General features: G+C 44.5%; 1 protein-coding gene across 1 annotated transcript in view; it reads right to left on the reverse strand.

Annotated features, from left to right (window-relative positions):
- The window catches only part of LOC138284408 (intestinal mucin-like protein), a 362,338-nt gene that overhangs the window by 104,182 nt on the left and 236,596 nt on the right, over positions 1-21,560 (reverse strand). Inside the window, exons 11-12 of the mRNA XM_069223145.1 lie at positions 5,377-5,505; positions 2,130-2,175 (exon numbers count right to left, since the gene is read on the reverse strand). Coding sequence (XP_069079246.1) covers positions 2,130-2,175; positions 5,377-5,505 — 175 coding nt within the window. The remainder of the gene's footprint in view (positions 1-2,129; positions 2,176-5,376; positions 5,506-21,560) is intronic.

A 21,560-nucleotide genomic window follows, 5' to 3' on the forward strand; every position in this document is an offset into this window, starting at 1 on the left:
CTATGGCTAAAATGTTACACACCATCAAATGTTTGAAAAAAGCTAAGGCCCCAGTTCCTAATGGCTTACTAATTTAATTTATTGATACATTTTAATCTCTGTTTGCACCTAAATTAATAGAAATATAGAAATATATGCATGCATATAAATATATATTATTATACATAACATCAATCTACAAATCTACAATGTTCATTCCTTTACACCCTATTCACTGTAATCCCTAATCCAGATTCAGGGACTGATTTAGAGTTTGGCGAAGAAGTTACTCAGTCACAAATGTGACGGATATACGGTCAGCCGTATTTTGATCCCCATAAGATTTAATGATTGTGAGTGTCGCCAAACTCAAAATCAGGTCCTAAGATCCTTCCTACTGTAAAAATGATCACCCTAGCCATCTAGTAAATTTCAATTTTAAGATATATGCAAAAATGTTGCCTGTTTATCTTGATTCTATTATCTCTCATTTAGTCAAAACGAGCCAATCTGATTTTATCAAAGGTAATGCAAGGGCCTTTTTCAAATGTGATCTCATTAGCATCCAAACTCAAAATCCTGACTGCTCCCATTAAACCTGATGCTCAATAGGCTTTTGATTGCATAAACTAACAATTTATATTTAAATCCCATCAATGGTGTCGCTTTGCACCCCGTTTTTTATCTTTGATAAAGTTACTGTACTTTTTTCCTAGGGCTAGTGTCTTTGTTAACAAATCTTTTTCCCTCAGTTTTAATTTTGGTTGAGTTTTTTATGGAATAATAAAACTCCATGTATAACATTTAGTAAGCTTAAACAACTAAAGACAGAAGTTGCTGTCCGAATCCCTGGTTTCAAATTATACCACACATCTTTCATTGCTAGGAAAGCATGTGCATTCATTTTCAACTATTATGTGTTTTCCACTCCACTATGTGTTCAGATGGGGAAGCCTTTCTTGGAGATACTCTTCATATGTGCAATATTAACATAATTAATAATTGCTTGCTATGGAAATGTATTCACAATACTGCTAATAAATCACTTTTCGCTGATTATACTGGCCATCATAGTATTTTCCTCATTACTATGACACAACATGAGTTTAAAAAGTAACACAAATATTTCTCTTGAAAGCACTGAAAAGATATAGGAAATTCACAGATTAATTAGAATTAGGAAGGTACGTCTGTTATTACGTTTAAAACTGCTACACATAAAATATAATTTGTCAGATGAATTTGTTATGGATTTCAGCAAGTTACATAAATCTTTCTCCATGTACAACATAGCCAACTGGATGCAAGAGAACTGCCTCAGTCTCAACACAGACAAAACTGAGATCCTGATCTTTGTAAAGAGGAGCTCCCCTGAGACTCCTCTGGAGACCAAATGACCTGGGTTCCACCCTCCTAACCCCCCCACAAACCATGCCAGAAACCTCAGCATCATCCTTGATGACAAATTAGCAATGAACAAACAGGTAAAGAGTGTGATCGCATCCTGCTGTCACACCATCAGAAGGCTTCACAAGCTTTTCAAAGGGCTCTTCAAGCACACAAGACACATGGTCACTCAGGCCTTAATCACCAGCAGAATTGACTATGACAATGGACTCTACGTTGACTTCTCCAACCAACTCACTCAAAGACTCCAGACCATCCAAAACACCACTGCCAGACTCACCCTAGACATTCCTAGAACTGCCCACATCACCTGCTACCTCATTGGGCCTCATTGTCTACCCATTCAGAAACACTGCAAATTTAAGCTGTTTGTCTCATCCATACTTACAAAGCCCTCCCCAACAAAGGACCAGCTAACCTCAAAGACTGACTCCAATTCTAACAACCATCCAGACAACTACACTCCGCCGCTCTCTCCGTCACATTAATCACCTGCTTCTGCAGAAGTCACCAAAACCTGGAATAAACTTTCTCAACACATCAGAAATGCCACATCACTTCGCAACTTTCACAAGAAGCTGAAGACCTGGTTGTTCTTCTGGGATCACTGCAGGGTCCATGCTTCTGCTTATGGATACTCTCATGGGTGATAAGCCTGCACCATACATTTCCACATAACATAACATATCATAACGTAGCATAACAAGCCATTCCATTCCATTTCCAGAAGTTAACATCTTTACCTTGACATGTCAAGCAGCAGCTTTTGTTGGAAGCCTCTATAGTGTCCTAAAAGGGAAAAAAGAAGGATTATTGATAAATAATAAAGTAGTGTAATGACGTCCCTTATGTGTCTCTGTATGCAAAGTCTTGCTGACCACAAACCCAGGACTGGCTGAAGGGGATCCACATGACATGAGGCTAGTTGGCAGCTAGGTCACAGCATAAAAGCATTCCTCTTTGCTGGTGCTTTGTATGTTTAGGTTACTCATCTTTCTCTTTAGTGCTCTAGATCTGGCATCTGCTACGGAGGAAAACATGAAAACTGGCATACTTCGTGGACACACGGATATAGAAGGGAGCTTTAACACTCATAACACTGGATGAAGGACAAACAAACAGGGCAGATGGAGTTTAAGATTCACACTAAAGAAAACGCCCAGGGCACCCAAACATAACAGAAATGTTCAGCAAGCGGCGAAGTGCATTAGATTACACTGTTCTCGCTGATTTTTAGCACCAGGTGTTTGTCCCGCGCTGAAAAATTATTTTCTCCCATTTGAGTAGATTTTCTACTTGAGCGGCAGCTTCTTCAATGTAAAAGTAACGTTTCTCAATGCAAGCGGTTGCAGCCATCTGAGACCGCCTGCAATGAGAAATCTTGCTGGGAGGTGGTCTTGAGTAAGATTTTTCTTGCTTGCGGTCGGCAACTCAATGTTGGCGAACATGAGCGAGGAAAAAACTCGGCTCCGCTATTGACATTTTTCAGAACTCTGCGCTCTAAGCAGAGTGCAGAGTGAGAAAAAATCCGCAAACTCCGCGAGTGGAGTGGAGTTCACTGTCACCCCTGCTATTCTGAGGCTGCTGGTGTATTCTTTTTTTATTTGCATATGTGCATCAACAGTGAAGTAAACTATCTTCTACCTGTTTCTCTGCTTTGACTTTGGAGTACTTGCAACCCTTGTACATGGGACTCATAAAGCTGAAAACCCACCATATTCTTATAGCAGAAAGAACAGTCGGGAGTACTGAATAATTTGTTAGAAGGGTGCTGTGTTTTATGTCTCTCCACCGTAAACAGCATCCTAGCGCCGAAGCATTTCTTTCGTCAATCTGCCTTCCGTAATCTTTGAAGAGAAACTGTGTCATGGGGCTGTACAGTCTTGTGCACAACGCACTGCCTTTAATTAGGCCTTTATAAAATAGCATGCTTTAATTTTTTGGTAAAAGACTGGACCTGAATACGTTTTTATAAACAAGAAGTTGCAAAGTTTATAAGCAGGCTTTATGAAAACACGAATAACATTCGAACATGTGTATTGCCATCGTTTTTCTTCTTTCAACATTTCGCCATTACAACTTCCCTAATTACAATATTAAAGACGCAAAATAATAGCACGCAATTCGATTTGAAAAGATTACGGGGCATATTTATACTCCTTATACTTTTGCGCCGAATTAGCGTTGTTTTTTTCGACGCAAATTCGGCGCAAAACTAACGCCATATTTATACTTTGGCGCTAGACACGTCTAGCGCCAAAGTATGAGTAAAGAGCGTCATTTTTTAGCGTGAACGCCTTCCTTGCGTTAATGAGATGCAAGGTAGGCGTTCCCGTCCAAAAAAATGACTGCGACGCAAATGCGTCGTATTTATACTCCCGGGCAAAAATCACGCCCGGGAGTTGGCGGGGCAGAAAACCCCGCATTTGCGCCTCTTTTTAACGCCTGGGTCAGGGCAGGCGTTAAGGGACCTGTGGGCTCAAAATGAGCCCACAGCTGCCCTCCCATGCCCCCAGGGACCCCCCCTGCCACCCTTGCCCACCCCAGGAGGACAACCAAGGATGGAGGGACCCATCCCAGGGACATTCAGGTAAGTTCAGGTAAGTATACATTTTTTTTTATTTTTTATTTTATTTTGGCATAGGGGGGCCTGATTTTTGCCCCCCTACATGCCACAATGCCCAATGACCATGCCCAGGGGACAGAAGTCCCCTGGGCATGGCCATTGGGCAAGGGGGCATGACTCCTGTCTTTACTAAGACAGGAGTCATGTAAATGGCGTCTGGACGTCGTTTAAAATGGCGCAAATCGGGTTAAGACTTTTTTTTGCGTCAACCTGACTTGCGCCATTTTTAAGACGCCCTAACGCCATTTTTCCCTACGCCGGCGCTGCCTGGTGTACATGGTTTTTTTCCACGCACACCAGGCAGCGGCGGTCTGCTTGTGCCGGCTAACGCCATTCAATAAATACGGCGCCCGCATGGCGCTTCAGAATGGCGTTAGCCGGCGCAAAATTTTTTGACGCTAAACTGCGTTAGCGCAGTTTAGCGTCAAAAAGTATAAATACGGGCCTACATTTTAGATTTTGGATCTGAAGGGATTCCCCTAGCCAAATCCGAGTTGGATTCACATTTTATAATTACTAAGTTTCCTCATGCCTGCTACTACCGTATAATGAATGAAAAAAGATTTATGAATGTATTAATGGGTAGTAAAAATGTGCATATTTATTGTGCGGCATTTTGTTGTAGAAGGGATGTGGTGTATTGATTTTCGTGTGCTCTTCTTTTGCCCTGCCACTGCATTCTGACGTTGTTGTGTTTCGACGTAGTGGTTGTTCTAAATTGCTTTTTGGTGTTGTTTTGTGTTCTAGCCTGTTATGTGTTAATCGAGATGTAATGTTGCTTTGTGTATGCTACTATGCTATGGTCTGTTATTTAGATGTAAAAAATTCTGCTGGATTTAGAGCCAAATGCAGCACATGCCTTTAGCAGTAATTTGCCAGTGTTAAAGATGGCCAAAAAAAATCATTTGTTTAGCCCTTCAACTATTTAAGATGTTTTTGTGATTGAAATGTGGTATGCAGAAATGTAGTCTGAGTATCATGCAGTTTCCAAAATATCATTTAACAAATAGTATTCTATTTGCGTGGGATTTTATATTATTAACTCCAATCCAACTATATGTTTTGAAAAAACATACGATATTCTGGCATCATATGATTTAAAATAAGCATCAGACTAAAACTGTGGCAATTACCTGTCCTAAATTAGCACTTCTTGTGTACACCTTAGGTGCCACACCTCACTGAGAAACAGTTTTAACAGTTTTAACAAAAGGCAGAAGAAAAGCCAGCCTATCCTTCTTCAAAGACTGATTTATGAGTACTGATGAGATTGGAGGAGGGATTTGTAAAGTGAACTCCACCTTTCAAATAAAAATTATCTTACAGATATAGAATGACCATCACAAACAATATTAAGGGCGTACTTCTTCACAGTCTTCCGGATCAAAGGGTGGGCAGATGTCTTTTTCAGTTGCTACAACGATTTGTTCTTTGACTTGATCACATCTGAACTTTTTGCATTTTTCGTCAGGGTCAACCCAAGTATCTCCAACCTAAAGAAGGAAGCACAAAAAGTGATACAAGTTAAATCTGCCATCCACCCGTATCCCAACAGAGCATGAGAACAATATCACTCACGTACCGACCTTTGTTTTTACAATGTCATTTTTTCCTTCTCTAACTGAAATACTTTTTTCCTCCACCTTTATCAGGAACCAAAACCAAAGGCCTGTTCCCTGACGGTAAGCTTACGAGAATGAGCCCACACACACACACACACACTGTGGTAGGCTACTGCCTGCCAAATTCACCAACCGCTGGCAGGGATATCTTAAGGATTTTGGGGGCCCTGTGCCGAGCGTATTTTGGGAGGCCCTGTTTGGAAGAGATCTGACTTTATGATCCAGTTTAAGCTCATTCATGCCCTTTTTTTCCCAGGTCACTGACAGTGCCCTGGCACACACATCCAAATTCAAAATTATTTTACATCTAATATGCAGGGATAGTGACGAGGTTTTTATATTTTAACACAGCAGCAGCCAATTCATTTTACTGCAAATAATCTGTGTGACACTATCCGATTCCTCTTTTGTCAGGTCCTGTTTTGCTTTAAAATGAACTTTTTTTATGGCTGTTGCATGAAACATAAACACATTTCTCTACAAAATGTCTATAATAGACTCTCATGCATCATCTACATTACAAATAAATGAAAGGAAACTGGTATTCAAAACAATTTGTTTATGAATTATTCAAGGACATCTTGGCTAGACTCTCTGCAGAAAAGAGCTGGCTCAATCAGGGGGCTCCCTGAAAGGCTGGGGCCTAGCCCAGGGCCTACTTTGTCCACACCTTAAAACGCCTCTGACTGTCGGCCTAAAAAGTAAGGCCCATATTTATACTCGGTTTGCACTGAATTAGCGTCATTTTTTTACGCTAATTCAGCGCAAACCTAACTCCATATTTATACTTTTACGCTAAACACGAGGGGAAAACCTACCTTGCGTCAATGAGATGCAAGGTAGGCGTTCCCAACCAGAAAAGGACGATATGGCCTTTGTGCCCTATTTATCCCCATGCTAAAATCCAGCAAGGGGGCCTTAAATAATGGCGCTAAGCTTGCTTAGCGCCATTATTTCACTCCTGGGTCTGGGAAGGCATAAGGGGACCTGTAGGCATATTTCCATGGTTGGAGACCACTCCCTGCCACTCGGGGGCACTTACTTGGGGCTCCCTGCACAGGGCTGGCCCCAATGGCCATGCCTAGGTGACATTTGTCCCCTAGGCATGGCCATTGGGGTGGTGGGCAAGCTCCTGTCTTTGCGAAGACAGGAGCCATGTTCATGGGGGTTGTGCGCCAGAAAATGTCGCTACACTGCTTAGTGGCAATTGTTTTGCCTCAAAACACTGTAGAGACTTAATTTGGTGCACATGCCCCGGTTCCCCCTATGCCTCCCCAGCCCTGTTAGTGTCCTTTCCAAGGACACTAACAGGGCCTTAGCGCCATTCCATAAATATAAATACGGCGCTATACTTTTTGACGCAAACCTGCGCTAATGCAGGTTTGCGTCAAAAAGTATAAATATGGGCCTATGCAATGCAGACACTGAAATACGCGACGGGTGCCACTGCACCCGTCGCACCCCTGCAACTCCGCCGGCTCCATTCGGAGCCGGCATCCTCGTTGCAGGGGCATTTCCGCTGGGCCGGCGGGCGCTCTTTTGGAGAGCGCCCGCCGGCCCAGCGGAAATGTAAGAATGGCTGCCGCGGTCTTTTGACCGCGGTGCGGTCATTTGTCGGCGGGACTTTGGCGGGCGGCCTCCGCCGCCCGCCAAAGTCAGAATCAGGCCCTATATGTTTTCTCTCCTTATACTTTATCTTTCAACGTAATCTATTTTTTCATTCTAACCTTCCACACAGACAGTGCCAGATTACCAAATAGGTAAAGTAGGCACCGCCTATTGACTCCACTCCTTTTAGGGGCCCTGAGATAACCGATCAAAATAATATTGATTTGATCTTAAAAGAAAATTACAATCAAGCTTACTTAAATTGTTTCCAAAAGATAGAAAAAAACGAATCAACTCAAAAGAAACGAAAACTTTATATTAAAGACTCTATGAAGAAAATACTGTATTAATGTAATGTACCCATTAATAACTTAAAGTACATAACAATAGATATCAGATTCACATAACTGTTTGTCTCTGAAGAGCTCATCTTCTGTCAGCTGTCTGTTTGTTAAAATAAAATTGGTGCAAACTACGTATGTGTAATATTTAGTTGTGTAAGAAAATTGATTTGTTAAAATTGTTGGGTGGTAAAATTAAAAACGTATTAGGAGATAATTTGCGAGAGAGGCCTGAAATTTTGACTGCCTAGGGTCCTCCACAGGGTTCAACCCAGCACTGCACACAGATTTTCATGCTTAACGTGCTTTTATGTGGAAGGTGCCAGATGGGGAAATTGAGAGTTAGACAGATCTCACAATCTTAGATATTAGGCAACAAAGCTGGATAGCTTTGGAAGGATTTCTGGTTAGACAGATTTTACAAGCTTATCTCTGACTTATCTACTCATGACACACTACACAGACCTTACAGACTGAGGCAGCAGTTATGCACTTTAGATCGCACTTATCCTAGGAACTAAGATCTGAAGCAGCAGTATTAGTAATGATAATATCACAAAATTATATTAAAGTAGATTAAGAAATGCCTCCCCTGCCGTCATTAAAAACGCTGTAGCAGGAAGTTGTAGAAGCTGGCCTGGTGTTTGGTGGGTACCTACGGTATTTAACCTTGTACCAGGTCCAGCTATCCCTTATTAGTGTAGTGTAGTCAGTGTCTAGAGGCCGGGAGCTCTAGAGGTAGATGTGGATGAGCAGCCAAGGCTTATCTAGGAGACATGCAAAGCTCATGCAATACCACTGTAGTTACACACAGTACTTACACACATGAAAGAAAACAGTGGTACAAAAATAAAGATACTTTATTTTGGTGACACAAATACCAAAAATACCACAGAGGCTATACTCCATTAGGAGGTAAGTAATACACAAAGTATATTCACTAGTATACAGAAATAGGCATAAAAACTGTTAGAAAACAGTGCAATTAGTGAAATCACAATAGAGAGAAATAGCCCTATCGAGAGCACAAATCATATACTAAATAAAAAGGAATGTGAGAGTCGGTCCCCCACTTAGGTAAGTGGAGTGTGTAAAGGGGAGCTGAGAGTACTAGGATAGCCCAAAGGTAAGTACCACAACCCACCCCAGCGACCAGGAAAGCAGGAGTAAATCATTATAAATTCCACAGAACACCCACTTAGAAGAGAATAATAATAATGCAAAGACCCGAAAGAGACTGCAAGATAGCAACAGTGGATTCCTGGACAAGAGGACCTGTGGAAGAAGGGGACAAAGTCCAAGAAGCACAGCAGAGTCCAGGAAGGGCGGGAGACTCTACCCACCATACTGAAGGTGCAAGAGGTGAGTCAACGATGGAAAAAGGAGAGTCAGCACTGCACCCAAAAAGATGAAGTCGAGTTCCTGGAGGATGCAGGTGATGTTCCCACGCCGGAAGGAGGATTACATTCAGGTTTTCGTCTTCGGGTTCCGCCTACAAGCCTTGGCACACGCAAAACTCGTGGTTAGTAGAATGTGGAGCTGCCTGGGACCGGGTGGACTCTACCCAGGAAGGGGGAGTCAAAGGGGGCCCTCACCAACACAGAGAGTCCACTGAAGCACAGGCAACACCCACAGGAGCCTCACAGGATGAGGACACAAAAGTCAAAGAAGAGCCCCGTGCAGCACTACAAAACGGGCTCCCACCCTGCTGGAGAATCACTCAGGGAGCTGTGCATCGCAGGATGAATTGCTGGGGGCTTGAGCTTCAGGATGTCTGAAGATCCCTTGGAAAATATGCCAACAAGCCTTGGCAGCTGCAAAGGACACAGTGCATAGGGCTACTGTCCTGTGTGGGCAGGCAAGGGTTTACCTCCACCCAGGTTCGATAGATGGAATAGAGGACCATCAGAACTACTTCAGTACACCACCCGTGATGCAGGATCCATGCACCTCTGCAGAAGAGCGGATCCACGAAGCCTGTCGTTATTGCAGTTGGTGCCTGCAGAAGCAGGGGAGTGACTCCTTCACCCCAAGGAGTTTCCTTCTTCTTTCTGGTGCAAGCTGAAGACGTACTGTCCTCAGAGGATGCACGACCAGGGAAATGTTGCAGTTGCTGGAGGGAGCTGTGGATCCAATGTTGCAGGAGGCGGCTTGCTTCTTTGTTGCAGCTTGTCGGGTCGTGGAGCGTCCAGATGCAGTTTCTTCGGTCAGAGATTGAAGTGGACGTTGCAGAGGAATCCTGCTGGAGTCTTGCAAACCCAATCTGAGGAACCACCCAAGAGAGAGACCCTAAATAGCCCTGAAAGGGGATTGCTCACCTAGCTCGGTGACCACCTATCAGGAGGGGGCTTTGACGTCAGCTGCTGGCACTGGCCACTCAGATGCTCCCAGATTTCCCTGCCAGCCTTGAATCCAAGATGGGAAAACCCAGGGACCCTCTGGATGAGCTCTGAGCACCACCCCAGGGGTGGTAATGGACAAGGGAGTGGTCACTCCCCTTTCCTTTGTCCAGTTTCATGCCAGAGCAGGGACTGGGGTCCCTGAAGAGGAGTAGACTGGTTTATGCAAGGAGGGCACTAAATGTGCCCTTCAAAGCATTACCAGTGGCTTGGGAAGACTACCCCTCCCAAACCTGTAACTCCTATTTCCGAAGGGAGAGGGTGTTACACCCCTCTTCCAAAGGAACTCCTTTGTTCTGCCTTCCTCGGCTTGAGCTTCTCAAGCAACAGGAGGGCAGAAACCTGCCTGGGATGTGGCAGCAGTGTGGGCTACCCGGAAACCCCCAGAAGGCTGAAATGGCAATATTGGGGGTCCTCTAAGGAGCCCCCAGAGTGCAAGGGATAATACAACCAATGCTTGCAAAAGCATTGGGGTATGATTCTAACATGTTTGATACCAAACATGTCTATGTTCGGAGTTACCATTATGTAGCTGGACATAGGTATTGACCTATGTCCAGTACACGCGTATAAATGGTGTCCCCACACTCACGAAGTCCGGAAAAATTGGCCTGGAGTTCATGGGGGTACCTCTGCTAGTAAAGGGGTGCCTTCACACACAGGCACTTTGTACCCTGCCTCCGGGGCTAGAAGGCCTGCGACAGGGGTGATATAAGTGACCTGAAGCAGCGAAAAGTGGCAGTGAAAGGGTGCTTGCACCTTTTCACACAGGCTACAATGGAAGTCCTGCAGAACCCTTTGCTTGGGCTCCCTATGGGTGGCAAAATATATGCCGCAGCCCATAGGAATCCCCTGGAACCCCAATGCGCTACTATATACCATATGGTAGCTTGGTTGTACGCTAATGTTGTAGCAAAATTAAACCTTATTTTTAAATCACAGTTCTTTGTTGAAATTGAAATGTGAGTAGAAACAATCAGCGAGAGGGAGCTGCCATATAGGAAAGCCGAACCATGTTTCTATGGCTGTGACTACATCAAATAAAAGCTAGCCACAAGAAAAAGGAAAACATTAACAGGAACAGTGAGCAATCAGTACATAATCGTATCAATCACCATTTGAATGTGGCGTCACAGAGCCTGGTACATTAGAACACGTAAAATGAACATCAGGGAATATAAAGTTAAATAGTTTAAAACATCAGGGATCTCCAAAGGGAAACAGGAAACTTATTAGGGAATATTGCTGGGTTCCAGTACCTGAACTTTTATCGTCCAGCATACCGGGCGCGGCGTGGCATGGGTAGAAGGGATAGGGAAAAGACCGGGGAGTGTCAGCTGGTTGCAGCCTGCCTGTCTAAGCAGAAGTGCTATGCAAGGAAGGTCATTCAATGTATACATTAACCTCTCTAACGATGCAACTACATACATCTCCAGGGATTCAAGTGACGGGCCTGTGGCAGTGTGACAGAGGTGTAAAACTGAAGCCTTTGCCACTCCTATCACAGTAGAAAGCCACCGGGAGAGTGGGTAGGAGAGCTGTGAGCTCACTCATGTTGTGTAATGGCGATATAGTTGCTGGAAATCTCCGTTTGTAAAGTCGGTTTCATATAATCCCAGAGGCCTGCACAGTGGTGGGGATTTGTAGTATTTCCACACATTTTGACCACTTTATCTTGTTGCCCCAAAAGCCTGCAAAGGACTCTATGCGGTGCACTAAAGCGGTCACTGAATCTGTGGTGTGTGATAATGTCACTAGAATATCGATCATGCCATTATTGCTAATCACAATCACCAGTGGTTCCAAGGCTAAAAGGAACAGCAAAGGCGAAAGAGGGCAGCCACGTCTGTTATCCCGATGTACAGAAAAGAGGGGAAAATTCTGTTCTCTGCAAGTAACTGATATAGTAGTGTGGTGGTACAGTCCCTTGACCACAGTAAGGAAATCCCTTCAAATACCGATACGTTCCATTGTCCGGAACAGTTAATCCCATTCCACGTTAAAGAGCGCTTTCTCAGCATCTAGGGAGACAAGAATGTTGTCTTTCGTATCTGCTCAGATTTGCCAAATGATATGGGAGAGCAGTTGTTGGGGGTTGGCAGGGGAACAGCCCAGCACAAATCCCACCTGCATGGGATGGATAGATTGATGGATAATACGGTTTAGGCGGATCACAAAACCCTTAGCCAGATTTTTAAGGTCAACATTAATGAAAGAGATGAGCCTATAGCTAGAGTTATTGGGGTCGGGTACAGCAGATCAAGATGTGGAGAGACTGAGTGGAGGATGAACTTGAGTGTGTTTTTGTGAGGTAGGCCCTTTGGAGCTCCAATGGGGGTCGAAGTAGAGATACAAATTTGCCAGAATGAAAACTTGTGGGAATGCAGATAGGTCGTTTTTTCCATGACTGCAGGGGCACCAATAACAGGCACATTGTCTCTGTGGCTATGGTCTTTTAGATCAATGATCTTCTTGTGTAGTCATCAGATTTCCCTCCCCTTTTTAGGGTTGTACTCTGTCCTGCATTCCAAGTACACAACCTAACACTCCAGACAAATAAGCTGAGTTCTTAAGGAGATTATGTCCCCCTGAAGAGGTGGTGTTTCTGTTGTTGTGGCCCAAACCACTGAGGTAATCGATTTGATGTCTACCAATTCTTTAAGCACCATCAACAACAGAGTCTCTGGGATCGCTGGAGTAGAAATCACTGTTGTTACTGAGAGGGAGGTTTGTGAGTGGTTGGACACTGCCTCTGAAAAAAACAAATGTGTACCTGATTAGGGTAGAGGAGACCTGTTGAGTTCTCTGTCCATGGCAGTTGGGGACCGTCATGGGGTGTCTGTTATTGAGTGGGGCACCCGCCTTTACTCCAGGTTACACCCAGCTCCAGACCAGGTCCCAGGATCCCCTTTGCAGTTTTTCACTCACCATTGGAGAGCAATAAAGGCAAGAATGAACCAGCAGCAGGCGCAGGTGGGTCTGCACTGGAGGAGCAGACCACACAGAAGGCCCACTCTTGCCTCACCAGACCCAGCAATTCAGGTTTATAACGCGGCACCCAATGGCATTGGCTCAGTCCATAAAGAAGCCTCAGGTGTTTACCGGGTATGCAGACGATCGTAGGACAGAGTGGCACCAACAGGATGCACACTGAGGCACAGAGCCCGCTCTTGTTTCGGAGCTTCACAGGGGTGCATCCATGTTTACAGGCTTCAAGGTCTGCCTCCCAACAAATGAAAACTATACTGGACAGTCCAAGATTTTATCACTGAACAAATCAAAATCCTATTCAGAGTGTATTGTTGATGTTGGCTCAATGTTAAAACCTTGGATTGTTCAGTTTCATATTGAATTGTTGGCATTCATAGGCTGCTATGTCACAAAGTGACTTGGGGAGCACACATGGTGAAAGTAAGTTCCATTAAACCACTGTTTTGCATTTTCTGAAAAAAGGCACTTATTTAACCCCTTGTACAAGTTTGTTATTTTGGCTAAGGAGACTCTTTTCCTTCAAACGAAAGCTTGAATGTACTTTAGGTCAGATATAGGAAAACATTTTATGTCAGTAACTTAAGATACACTGTCTTGCAGGGCTTGGCCCTAAGCCCCACAATATTTTCCATTTAACATTTAATGGTTCCATTAGGTGAGGTGGTTGAGCTCTGTGGTTTAAGATTATAACTTATGCAGAAGACACACAATTACTATTATCTTTCCAACTTGTAAATAGTATACTGGAGGAACACTTTCAGGGATCGCTAAACACTTTAGCACAGTGGATGTGACTGAACTGCCTAAAGCTCAAATCCTACAAAATGGACGTTTTGGTCTTTGGCCATCCCTCTCCATTTGAACTTGGGTGTTTCTGACTGCAAGTTCTCAGACCTCTCCCCTTGCCCTAGCTTTGTCAGCCAGAACTCACAGAGTAAAATTTGAGAATGACCTCTCTCTTACATTCCATATTTGCTGGATCATGCTTCGGCCTATTAAGGTCACTGCAAAATGTTTTTTTTTAAAATTGTAAACACTAGAAAGATGACTGTGCAGGATTTGGTGACTTCACAACTCAATTATTCAAATGTCCTCTTTTTGCGACACCATGCAAAATTATTAAACAAACTTAAAATAGTGCAAACTGCTGTTGCTTGGGTTATCTTGAGTACCCCAAAGAGATATTACATTAGATAGGTGTTTAAATAGCTTCACTGGCTGGTGGTAAAAAAGTGAGTTTCAAGTTCTGCTGATCACATTCAGGGTTAACACACAAAGGGTTTTCCTGTTCTTCAGCAGAGATTCTGAGGGTATCTGCCAAAGAGAGATATGAGCTCCATTAATCAGAATTTTCCAGTTGTTCCAGGAATAAAGCTGGCCAGGAGAGAGGGTCATGGATTTTCAAATCAGGTGTGAAACTCTGGAACAACTTGCCCCTGACGCACAAGAGATTAGGCTTTGAGCCCTATTTTGAAAAAGATTACTTTTTAGGAAGGACTAGATGATGATTAGACACTGCCTTCTGACTAGCCCCTGGATGCTTTGTGGAAGCAGCTGTTTGTGCTTTGGAAGTAGTATTTCATTATTTCTTCATACCTAATGGTTGCAATGTGGGAATTCATATACTCAGTAGAGTAGGCCTGAGTTGATTATGGTGACAAGCCAATTATAACATCTATAGACGTGATTGGTGACTAGGGAAATGTTATGCCTGATGATAGAGGGATGGCCTATTTACAATGAAAAGGTATTACATAGGCAGCATGTTATATTATGTTTAATTCTAAAACAGTACTGAGGGTATCCAGATGCTTAGCAGGTGTCTGTGCCGACCCCTGCCTATGGAGTTTTGGTTAATTGATTCAGGGCTTCAGCTTCTTGCAGAATTCAAGGTGACAGGAGGAAGCTCTGATGTGAATGGGAGGCTGTTCCACACTTAGGAGCAATGCACAAGAATGCTCATCCTTATCCTTCTGATCTGGTTCTGTGTTTGTGTGAAATATGTGCAAAAAGGAGTCCTATAGAGTGTAGGATCCTGGTTGGTTGATGGAAGGAGAAGCAACTGTTCCCAGAGTGGATAGAGAACATGATGCTGGTGGTGTCCCATGTGGTGAGAGATGTCCAGGAGGTGATAGCTCGGTGGCGTGCTCGGGGTGGTCTAGAATGTTGATATTGATTTAGTTGGATTGGGGTTAAAAGTTGTTGTAGATGGTAGCTATTCTGTTGTGAAAGTAGTCTGATAGAGTGTTGCAAAGTTCTTGGGATGGATGGGCAGTGTTTTCCACAGATAACAGGCGGGAAACTTCTTTGACTATGTTGAAGAGTTCTGTGCAGTTGGTGCTTATTTTGATGCAGTTTGAGAGGGCTGATTGCTTAGCTTTCTTGATGCATTGGTGGTAGTGATTGAGGGATGTTTTGTAGGCAGTTTAGTCTGAGGTATTTATGTGCCCAGCTACCCCTGCCCCCACCACCTCTCCCACCTGGGAATGAAAGAAATAGGCACAGAACTCACCAACATCCTCATCGCCTTCATGAGCACGGCAACCTTCCTCAACGAATGGAAACACGTGGAGGTCAGACCCTTCCTGAAAAAAACCTCCACCTACTCCAGCAAGATCAAAAAATTACCACCCCATCTCTCTGCTCCCCTGCTCCTCCAAGGTCATGGAGAAGGCCATCGCCATCCAGCTCACAGAATTCCTCTAAAGTAAAAACCTGCTCGGCGCCTCCCAGTCTGGTTTCCACTGCAACCACAGCAAGGAAACAGCCCTAACAGCAGCCACAGACATCAGATCCCTCCTCGATCGCATGGAGACAGCAGTCTTAATCCTCTTGGACCTATCGGCAGGATTCAGCATAGTCTGAAAAAGGCAATCTGTAAAGTATTTGTGCAATAACTCATACAGTAATACAGTGAAAACACCACAAAAATACTCCACACAAGTTTATGAAAATAGATAATATTTATCTGAATAATATAAGGTAAAAATATCAAAAATCCAATGTATACAATCCAAAATATGAATTTTTAAAGATTAAATCCCAGTAAAGTGCTTAGAAATGCAATAGCTTCAACTGGCGCTATCACAACATCGTTGACCAACTCGTTCCCAATAGTCCGAAAGCCAATGGTGCCAGTCACGGAGTTCCATGGACCCCCAGGCACAGTACTTTTGAAACAAAGAAACAAAGAAGTTTCTCAGAGTCGGGGAGGTGAGGCGTCACTGGAGCTGGTGCGGCATCGTTCCTGCGAGGCAGGAGAGGTGAGGCATCGGTTCCGTCCGGTTGCAAGGGAGCTGATGCTACATCGGTGGCAACATGTCAGTTCCTCGTGACCCGGTGGGGTAGATGAATGCAGTTGGTCAAGACGTGATGTGTCAACTTTGCAGTGCCACAGTCACACCACAAAACAACAGCGGCACTCGACAATGTCGGACTCATGTTGCAATCGTTAGGTTCAGCGAGGACCATTTAGCCGGAGCAAGCAGCAGTGCAGCATTGGGCAGGGGCATCGTTCTGGAGTCACTGAAGTCAGTGAACTAGATAGAAGCTAGTAGATGAAGTCTTTGTTGACCCAGAGGTTTAGAAACAGGAGGCAAATTCAATCCAAACCCTTATAAAGCAATTGAGGAGAAGGCAGGGTCCTTCCAGCAGAGTCAGAGGCCAACGGCCAGCAGGGCAACAAGCAGGGCAGCAGTCCTTCTCAGTAAAGCAGTTCAGATGAGTCCTTTGGGCAGTCAGGCGGTCCTTCTGACAGAGTCCAGGTGTAGATCCAGAAGTATCTGATTTGGTGGGGTCGGAGACCAGGTATGTATAAACCCAAAACTTTTTTGAAGTGGGGGAAAGTTCAAAGAGTGGTTTTGAAGAGCACAAGTCCCCCTTTCAACCCAACTTTGTGTATCAGGATCCCTCTGGCGAGTTTGATGGCAGGCCAATGGCCTTTGAAGTGTAAGAGAGAACCACTCCACCCTACCTGCCCAGCGAGACCCATTCAGTATGCAGATAAATGCAGATGTGACTAAGGGGGTCATTCTGACCCTGGCGGTCTTGCGCGAATGACGGAAGCACCACCAACAGGCTGGCGGTGCTTCAATCCCCATTCCGACCGCAGCGGTAAAGCCGCGGTCGGATTGCCGGGGCCGGTGGTCATCCGCCGTTTTTTTGCCCCGGCTGGGAGAATCCGCCAGGGCAGCGCTGCAAGCAGCGCTGCCCTAGGGAATCCGGCCCGTACCGCCAGCCTGTTTCTGGCGGTTTTCACTGCCAGGAAGAGGCTGGCGGTAAGGGGTGTCCTGGGGCCCCTGGGGCCCCTGCACTGCCCATGCCACTGGTATGGGCAGTGCAGGGGCCCCCTAACAGGGCCCCATGAAGCTTTTCACTGTCTGCTTGGCAGACAGTGAAAAGCGCGATAGGTGCAACTGCACCCGTCGCACCGCCGCAACACCGCCGGCTCCATTCGGAGCCGGCTCCTGTGTTGCGGCCCTCATTCCCGCTGGGCCGGCGGGCGCTAACTTGCTTAGCGCCCGCCGGCCCAGCGGGAATGTTGGAATGGGGGCAGCGCTATTTTGGCTGCATGGCGGTTCCCGCCTGGCGGGCGGCTGCTGCCGCCCGCCAGAGTTAGAATCACCCCCTAAGTGTCCTGTGTTTATGGCTGTCTGGTTAGAAAGCACAAGGGGGGCTCTTAATCAGCACAGACCAGACGTGGATTGTAGATAGGCTGTAAGGCACAAATGGCAGTAAGTGCAGAGAAATACCCACTTTCTGAAAGTGGCATTTCTAAAATAGTAATATTAAGTCCAACTTCACCGGTAATCTGGATTTTCTATTACCCTTCTGGCCGTACTAAACATGACAGGGCTACTCCTTTCAGATCAGAATCTACCATTTAAAAGTATATAAGGGTGGTTCTAATGCTGGCCTATGAGAGGAACAGTACTCACAGTAGTGGAAAATGAATTTGTGAGTTTTCCCCTACCACACACATAAGTGCATGGCATGCCTTTTACGTACATAGCACATTGCCCTCTGGGTTTCCTAGGGCCTACCTGAGGGTGACTTATATGCAGAGAAAGGGAAGTTTAGAGCTTGGGAAGTAGTTTTAAATGTCAAGTCGAAGTAGCAATGAAACTGCACACAGGCCTTACAATGGAAGGCCTGAGACATGGTTAGGGGACTACTTATGTGGATGGCACCGCTAATGCTGCAGGCCCACTAGTAGCATTTGATTTACAGGCCCAGGGCTCCTCAGGAGCACCTTACTAGTGACTTACAAGTAAATTAAATATGACTCAAGGACTCATGACTACCAGCAGCTTGATCTATGTACCTTCCGTGTTTACATATAATGTTTTATATACATCTGAAGCCTTGACAAACTCTTGAAGACGAAACACGTGTTGGCTGTTTTGCTGTATGGACTTATTGTTACATTCGAACATCCTATTGAAACTTTGACCATTTATCACCATCTGGCTGCTCTGGACATATGGGCATTTTGTACAACGCAGTCTTTTGATTGAGATTTCTACTTTCTACCTGCACTTATAATAAATATTTACACATCAAATTCCAAGAACAAACTTTCTATTTATTCTTGAACATCATCAGGATCAGGATTCATGCTATTGGTGTGCCCTGGCCACTCTTCTTTCAATATTTAGGCAACCACCCACTCTTCAGTGTGTGGCCCTCCGACACCAGTGGTGGCAGGTGTTAGGGCTAGCCTGGCACCCAACACCATATTGTTTAAATTTTATGACTTCGCTCGGATTTCACTATTGACATACGCTTTGCAGATGTGGAAGCACTCTCTGGCATCCGCCACCTTCTTCGCCTGAGTGTCATTTACACTCTGCATACAAAAATGATAGTGAACTGCATGAGGTAATAGTTTAGTCCACATCAGTCATTGGCTCTTTTGTATCGTAACCTGTGATTGACAGTATTTTCTGATCACATGTAGACATCCACCTGAAAAAAAAAGCAACAGAAAAGCTACTTACGCCATCATGCGTGATATTCATTGCTCAGTGGAGGTCGCCTTCCCAAAAAATAAAGCGCCTCCTTCCATTCTGAGGAGACTTAACAGTTGGCCCAAGGCAAAATGTTGCATAGTGTGCAAGAGCGAATATTGGCAGCCATGCACAACACATTCTGCCTCCAATCTGTCAGCAGGAGGCATAATGTCGGTTTACTGTTCACAGTGTTGTGGTTGATGGCTTGACAACCTTTAATATAAAATAAAAAAAACACTGCCTGGTACAATTAAACATTGCTGTGCCGAATACCAAGGTGGGTAGTCTTAAATCCACCACCACACATTCCCTAATACTTTCTCTCATTCTTGCTAGTTCCTGCTTCCTCACTGGGTGACATGTTTTCTGGCTCTCTCTTCCTCGGTCTTTCAAATTTGTGTGTTTTTCCATCTCTTGCCCTCTGATGGAGAATAATAAGTGCTGGTCCCCAAAAATAAAAGCCACTGGCCCCCACAAGCAATCGCAGGCTAAAAAAAAGCTCCGTCTGTGGGACTAAAAAAACATGTATAGAATTATTTGAAAGACTTTTTGCAAATGACTAGGTAGTTCTTTGGAAGAGGGAGAAAGACAATGCATTGCTCCCCCACCGCACTCCTCACCAATCAAATGAGAGAGAAATCCCAGGTCACAAGGCAGGAGATCAGGTTCAGTACAGCCCAAGAGTGTCTCCATATCAGTGGCTGATGCCAACAGGCTCTGACCTCTTACATCTCTGGGTCCTGGTGCAATTACACTGGTTGCATCACTGATAGATATGGCCCTGGACACCATGCTCAGACATAGGCCGGTAGATCTTTACCTTTTTAGGGTCCACACTAGGCTTTTTCAGTAATGGAAGAATAGGGCCCTTCTTCCATTCTGTAGGAAACTGACCTGAGTCAATAACAGAATTTAGTAGCAGGGTTAAGGGAGGGACAACCGTTCCTGCAACATCTTCAAGAGGTCCTCCTAATTTTGTTTGGGCTACAAGCCCCGTTACGTTTTCTTCCATAAGGGGTGGAAATTAGTCTAAAGAACAGTCGCCCTGTACTGAGGCACTGTCCAAAACATGAGAGCCGGACCTTCTACTACAGTTTAATTTAACATATGTTTTCTACTTTATTTTTAAAGAATTCCAATAACTTGTAGCAGAACACCTAGAAAGGAGGAGCTATGTGACTTGATGTTGAAAATGAGGACAAGACTTGAACAGTTTTAAAAAGTTCTCGTGTTAAATTCTTTGCTGCTAGGATTTTCTCCAAGAAACATTTAGGGGGTCATTCTGACCAGCACTGCCGACAGACCGGCGGTGCCCCGCAGGGCATTCTGACCGCGGCGATCGGCCGCGGTCAGACTAGGAAAACCGGCGGTCTCCCGCCGGTTTTCCGCTGCCCTACAGAATCCTCCATGACACCCCCTACCGCCATCCTGTCCGCCAGGAACAGGATGGCGGTAGGGGGTGCCGCGGGGCCCCCGTAAGAGGGCCCCAAAAAGAATTTCAGTGTCTGCCTAGCAGACACTGAAATTCGCGACGGGTGCTACTGCACCCGTCGCACTCCGCCTTAGTTTCCTCACTTTTTTTATTTTCATGAATAAAGTTTTACATTTTACTTTTTCTTCCTCCAGATAATTTCTTCTCCAGATGTTTTCCTGTCTTCTGCATTTCTGTTTCAGCTCCTTGAGCTGACAAGAGAACCAACGCTCTGACAGTCTACTTCTGTGGTTTTTAACAATTTTTGGTGGAGTTAACTTAGAAGTTGCTGTCCCCAGCCATTCAGTATAGTTGCCTACTGTTAAATTGCCATCTTTCATAATAGTGGGTCGAGTCCTCTCTAAAATATCACTCAAATCTGCTTTATTGAGGCGTGAATATTTTTTCTTTGTACATTCTTGTTACTAACAGGAATTGATGGAGAAAAAGATAGACAAAAATAGATTACTTTGTGGTCTGACCAGATGATGGGTAAAATATCAGTAATTTCTATGTCCGTGAAGTGTATGTCCGGCAGCATGTGTGGAAATGTTCATCAGCTGATCCAGACCAAAACTCTTTAAAATATTGATGAGATGGTCTCAATCTTTATTGTTACCACTCTCTAAATGAAAATGTAAAACTCCTAGGATAATAAAATTGGGGTGTTACATGCAAGATTCTAAAATGTCTTCAACCCCATCCCATCAAGAAATGTTGCTTTTAAGACTGGGTTACCTGTAGATCAGAAGTCCATTAAAACTATTCTCAGATAGTTTACAGTTAAGTGACATTGTTTTCACTGTCCTCAAAGAAGACCAGCTCACTTAATACTTCAAGATGGTCACAAAAGACTATTGCTAGACCCCCACCTTTGTTTGCCTACTCTGTCTATCCTGGTGATGTCAAAACGGGGTAGTAACGCATCAGTTAAATCAGTCAGAGGTTTCATCAGCCCACATTTCAGTTAAAAATGCCAAATCAGGGGTATGAGTTTCTAAAGGATTAAAAAAAATCTGATTTGTGCTTAATGAGAGAATGAGTGTTCATTAACGTGCATTTGAAAAATGAGTAGCCTCTGGGCAGTTGATGTTGATCATGGTGA

The sequence above is a fragment of the Pleurodeles waltl genome, chromosome 3_1, assembly GCF_031143425.1.
Source record: "Pleurodeles waltl isolate 20211129_DDA chromosome 3_1, aPleWal1.hap1.20221129, whole genome shotgun sequence".
NCBI lineage: Eukaryota > Metazoa > Chordata > Amphibia > Caudata > Salamandridae > Pleurodeles > Pleurodeles waltl.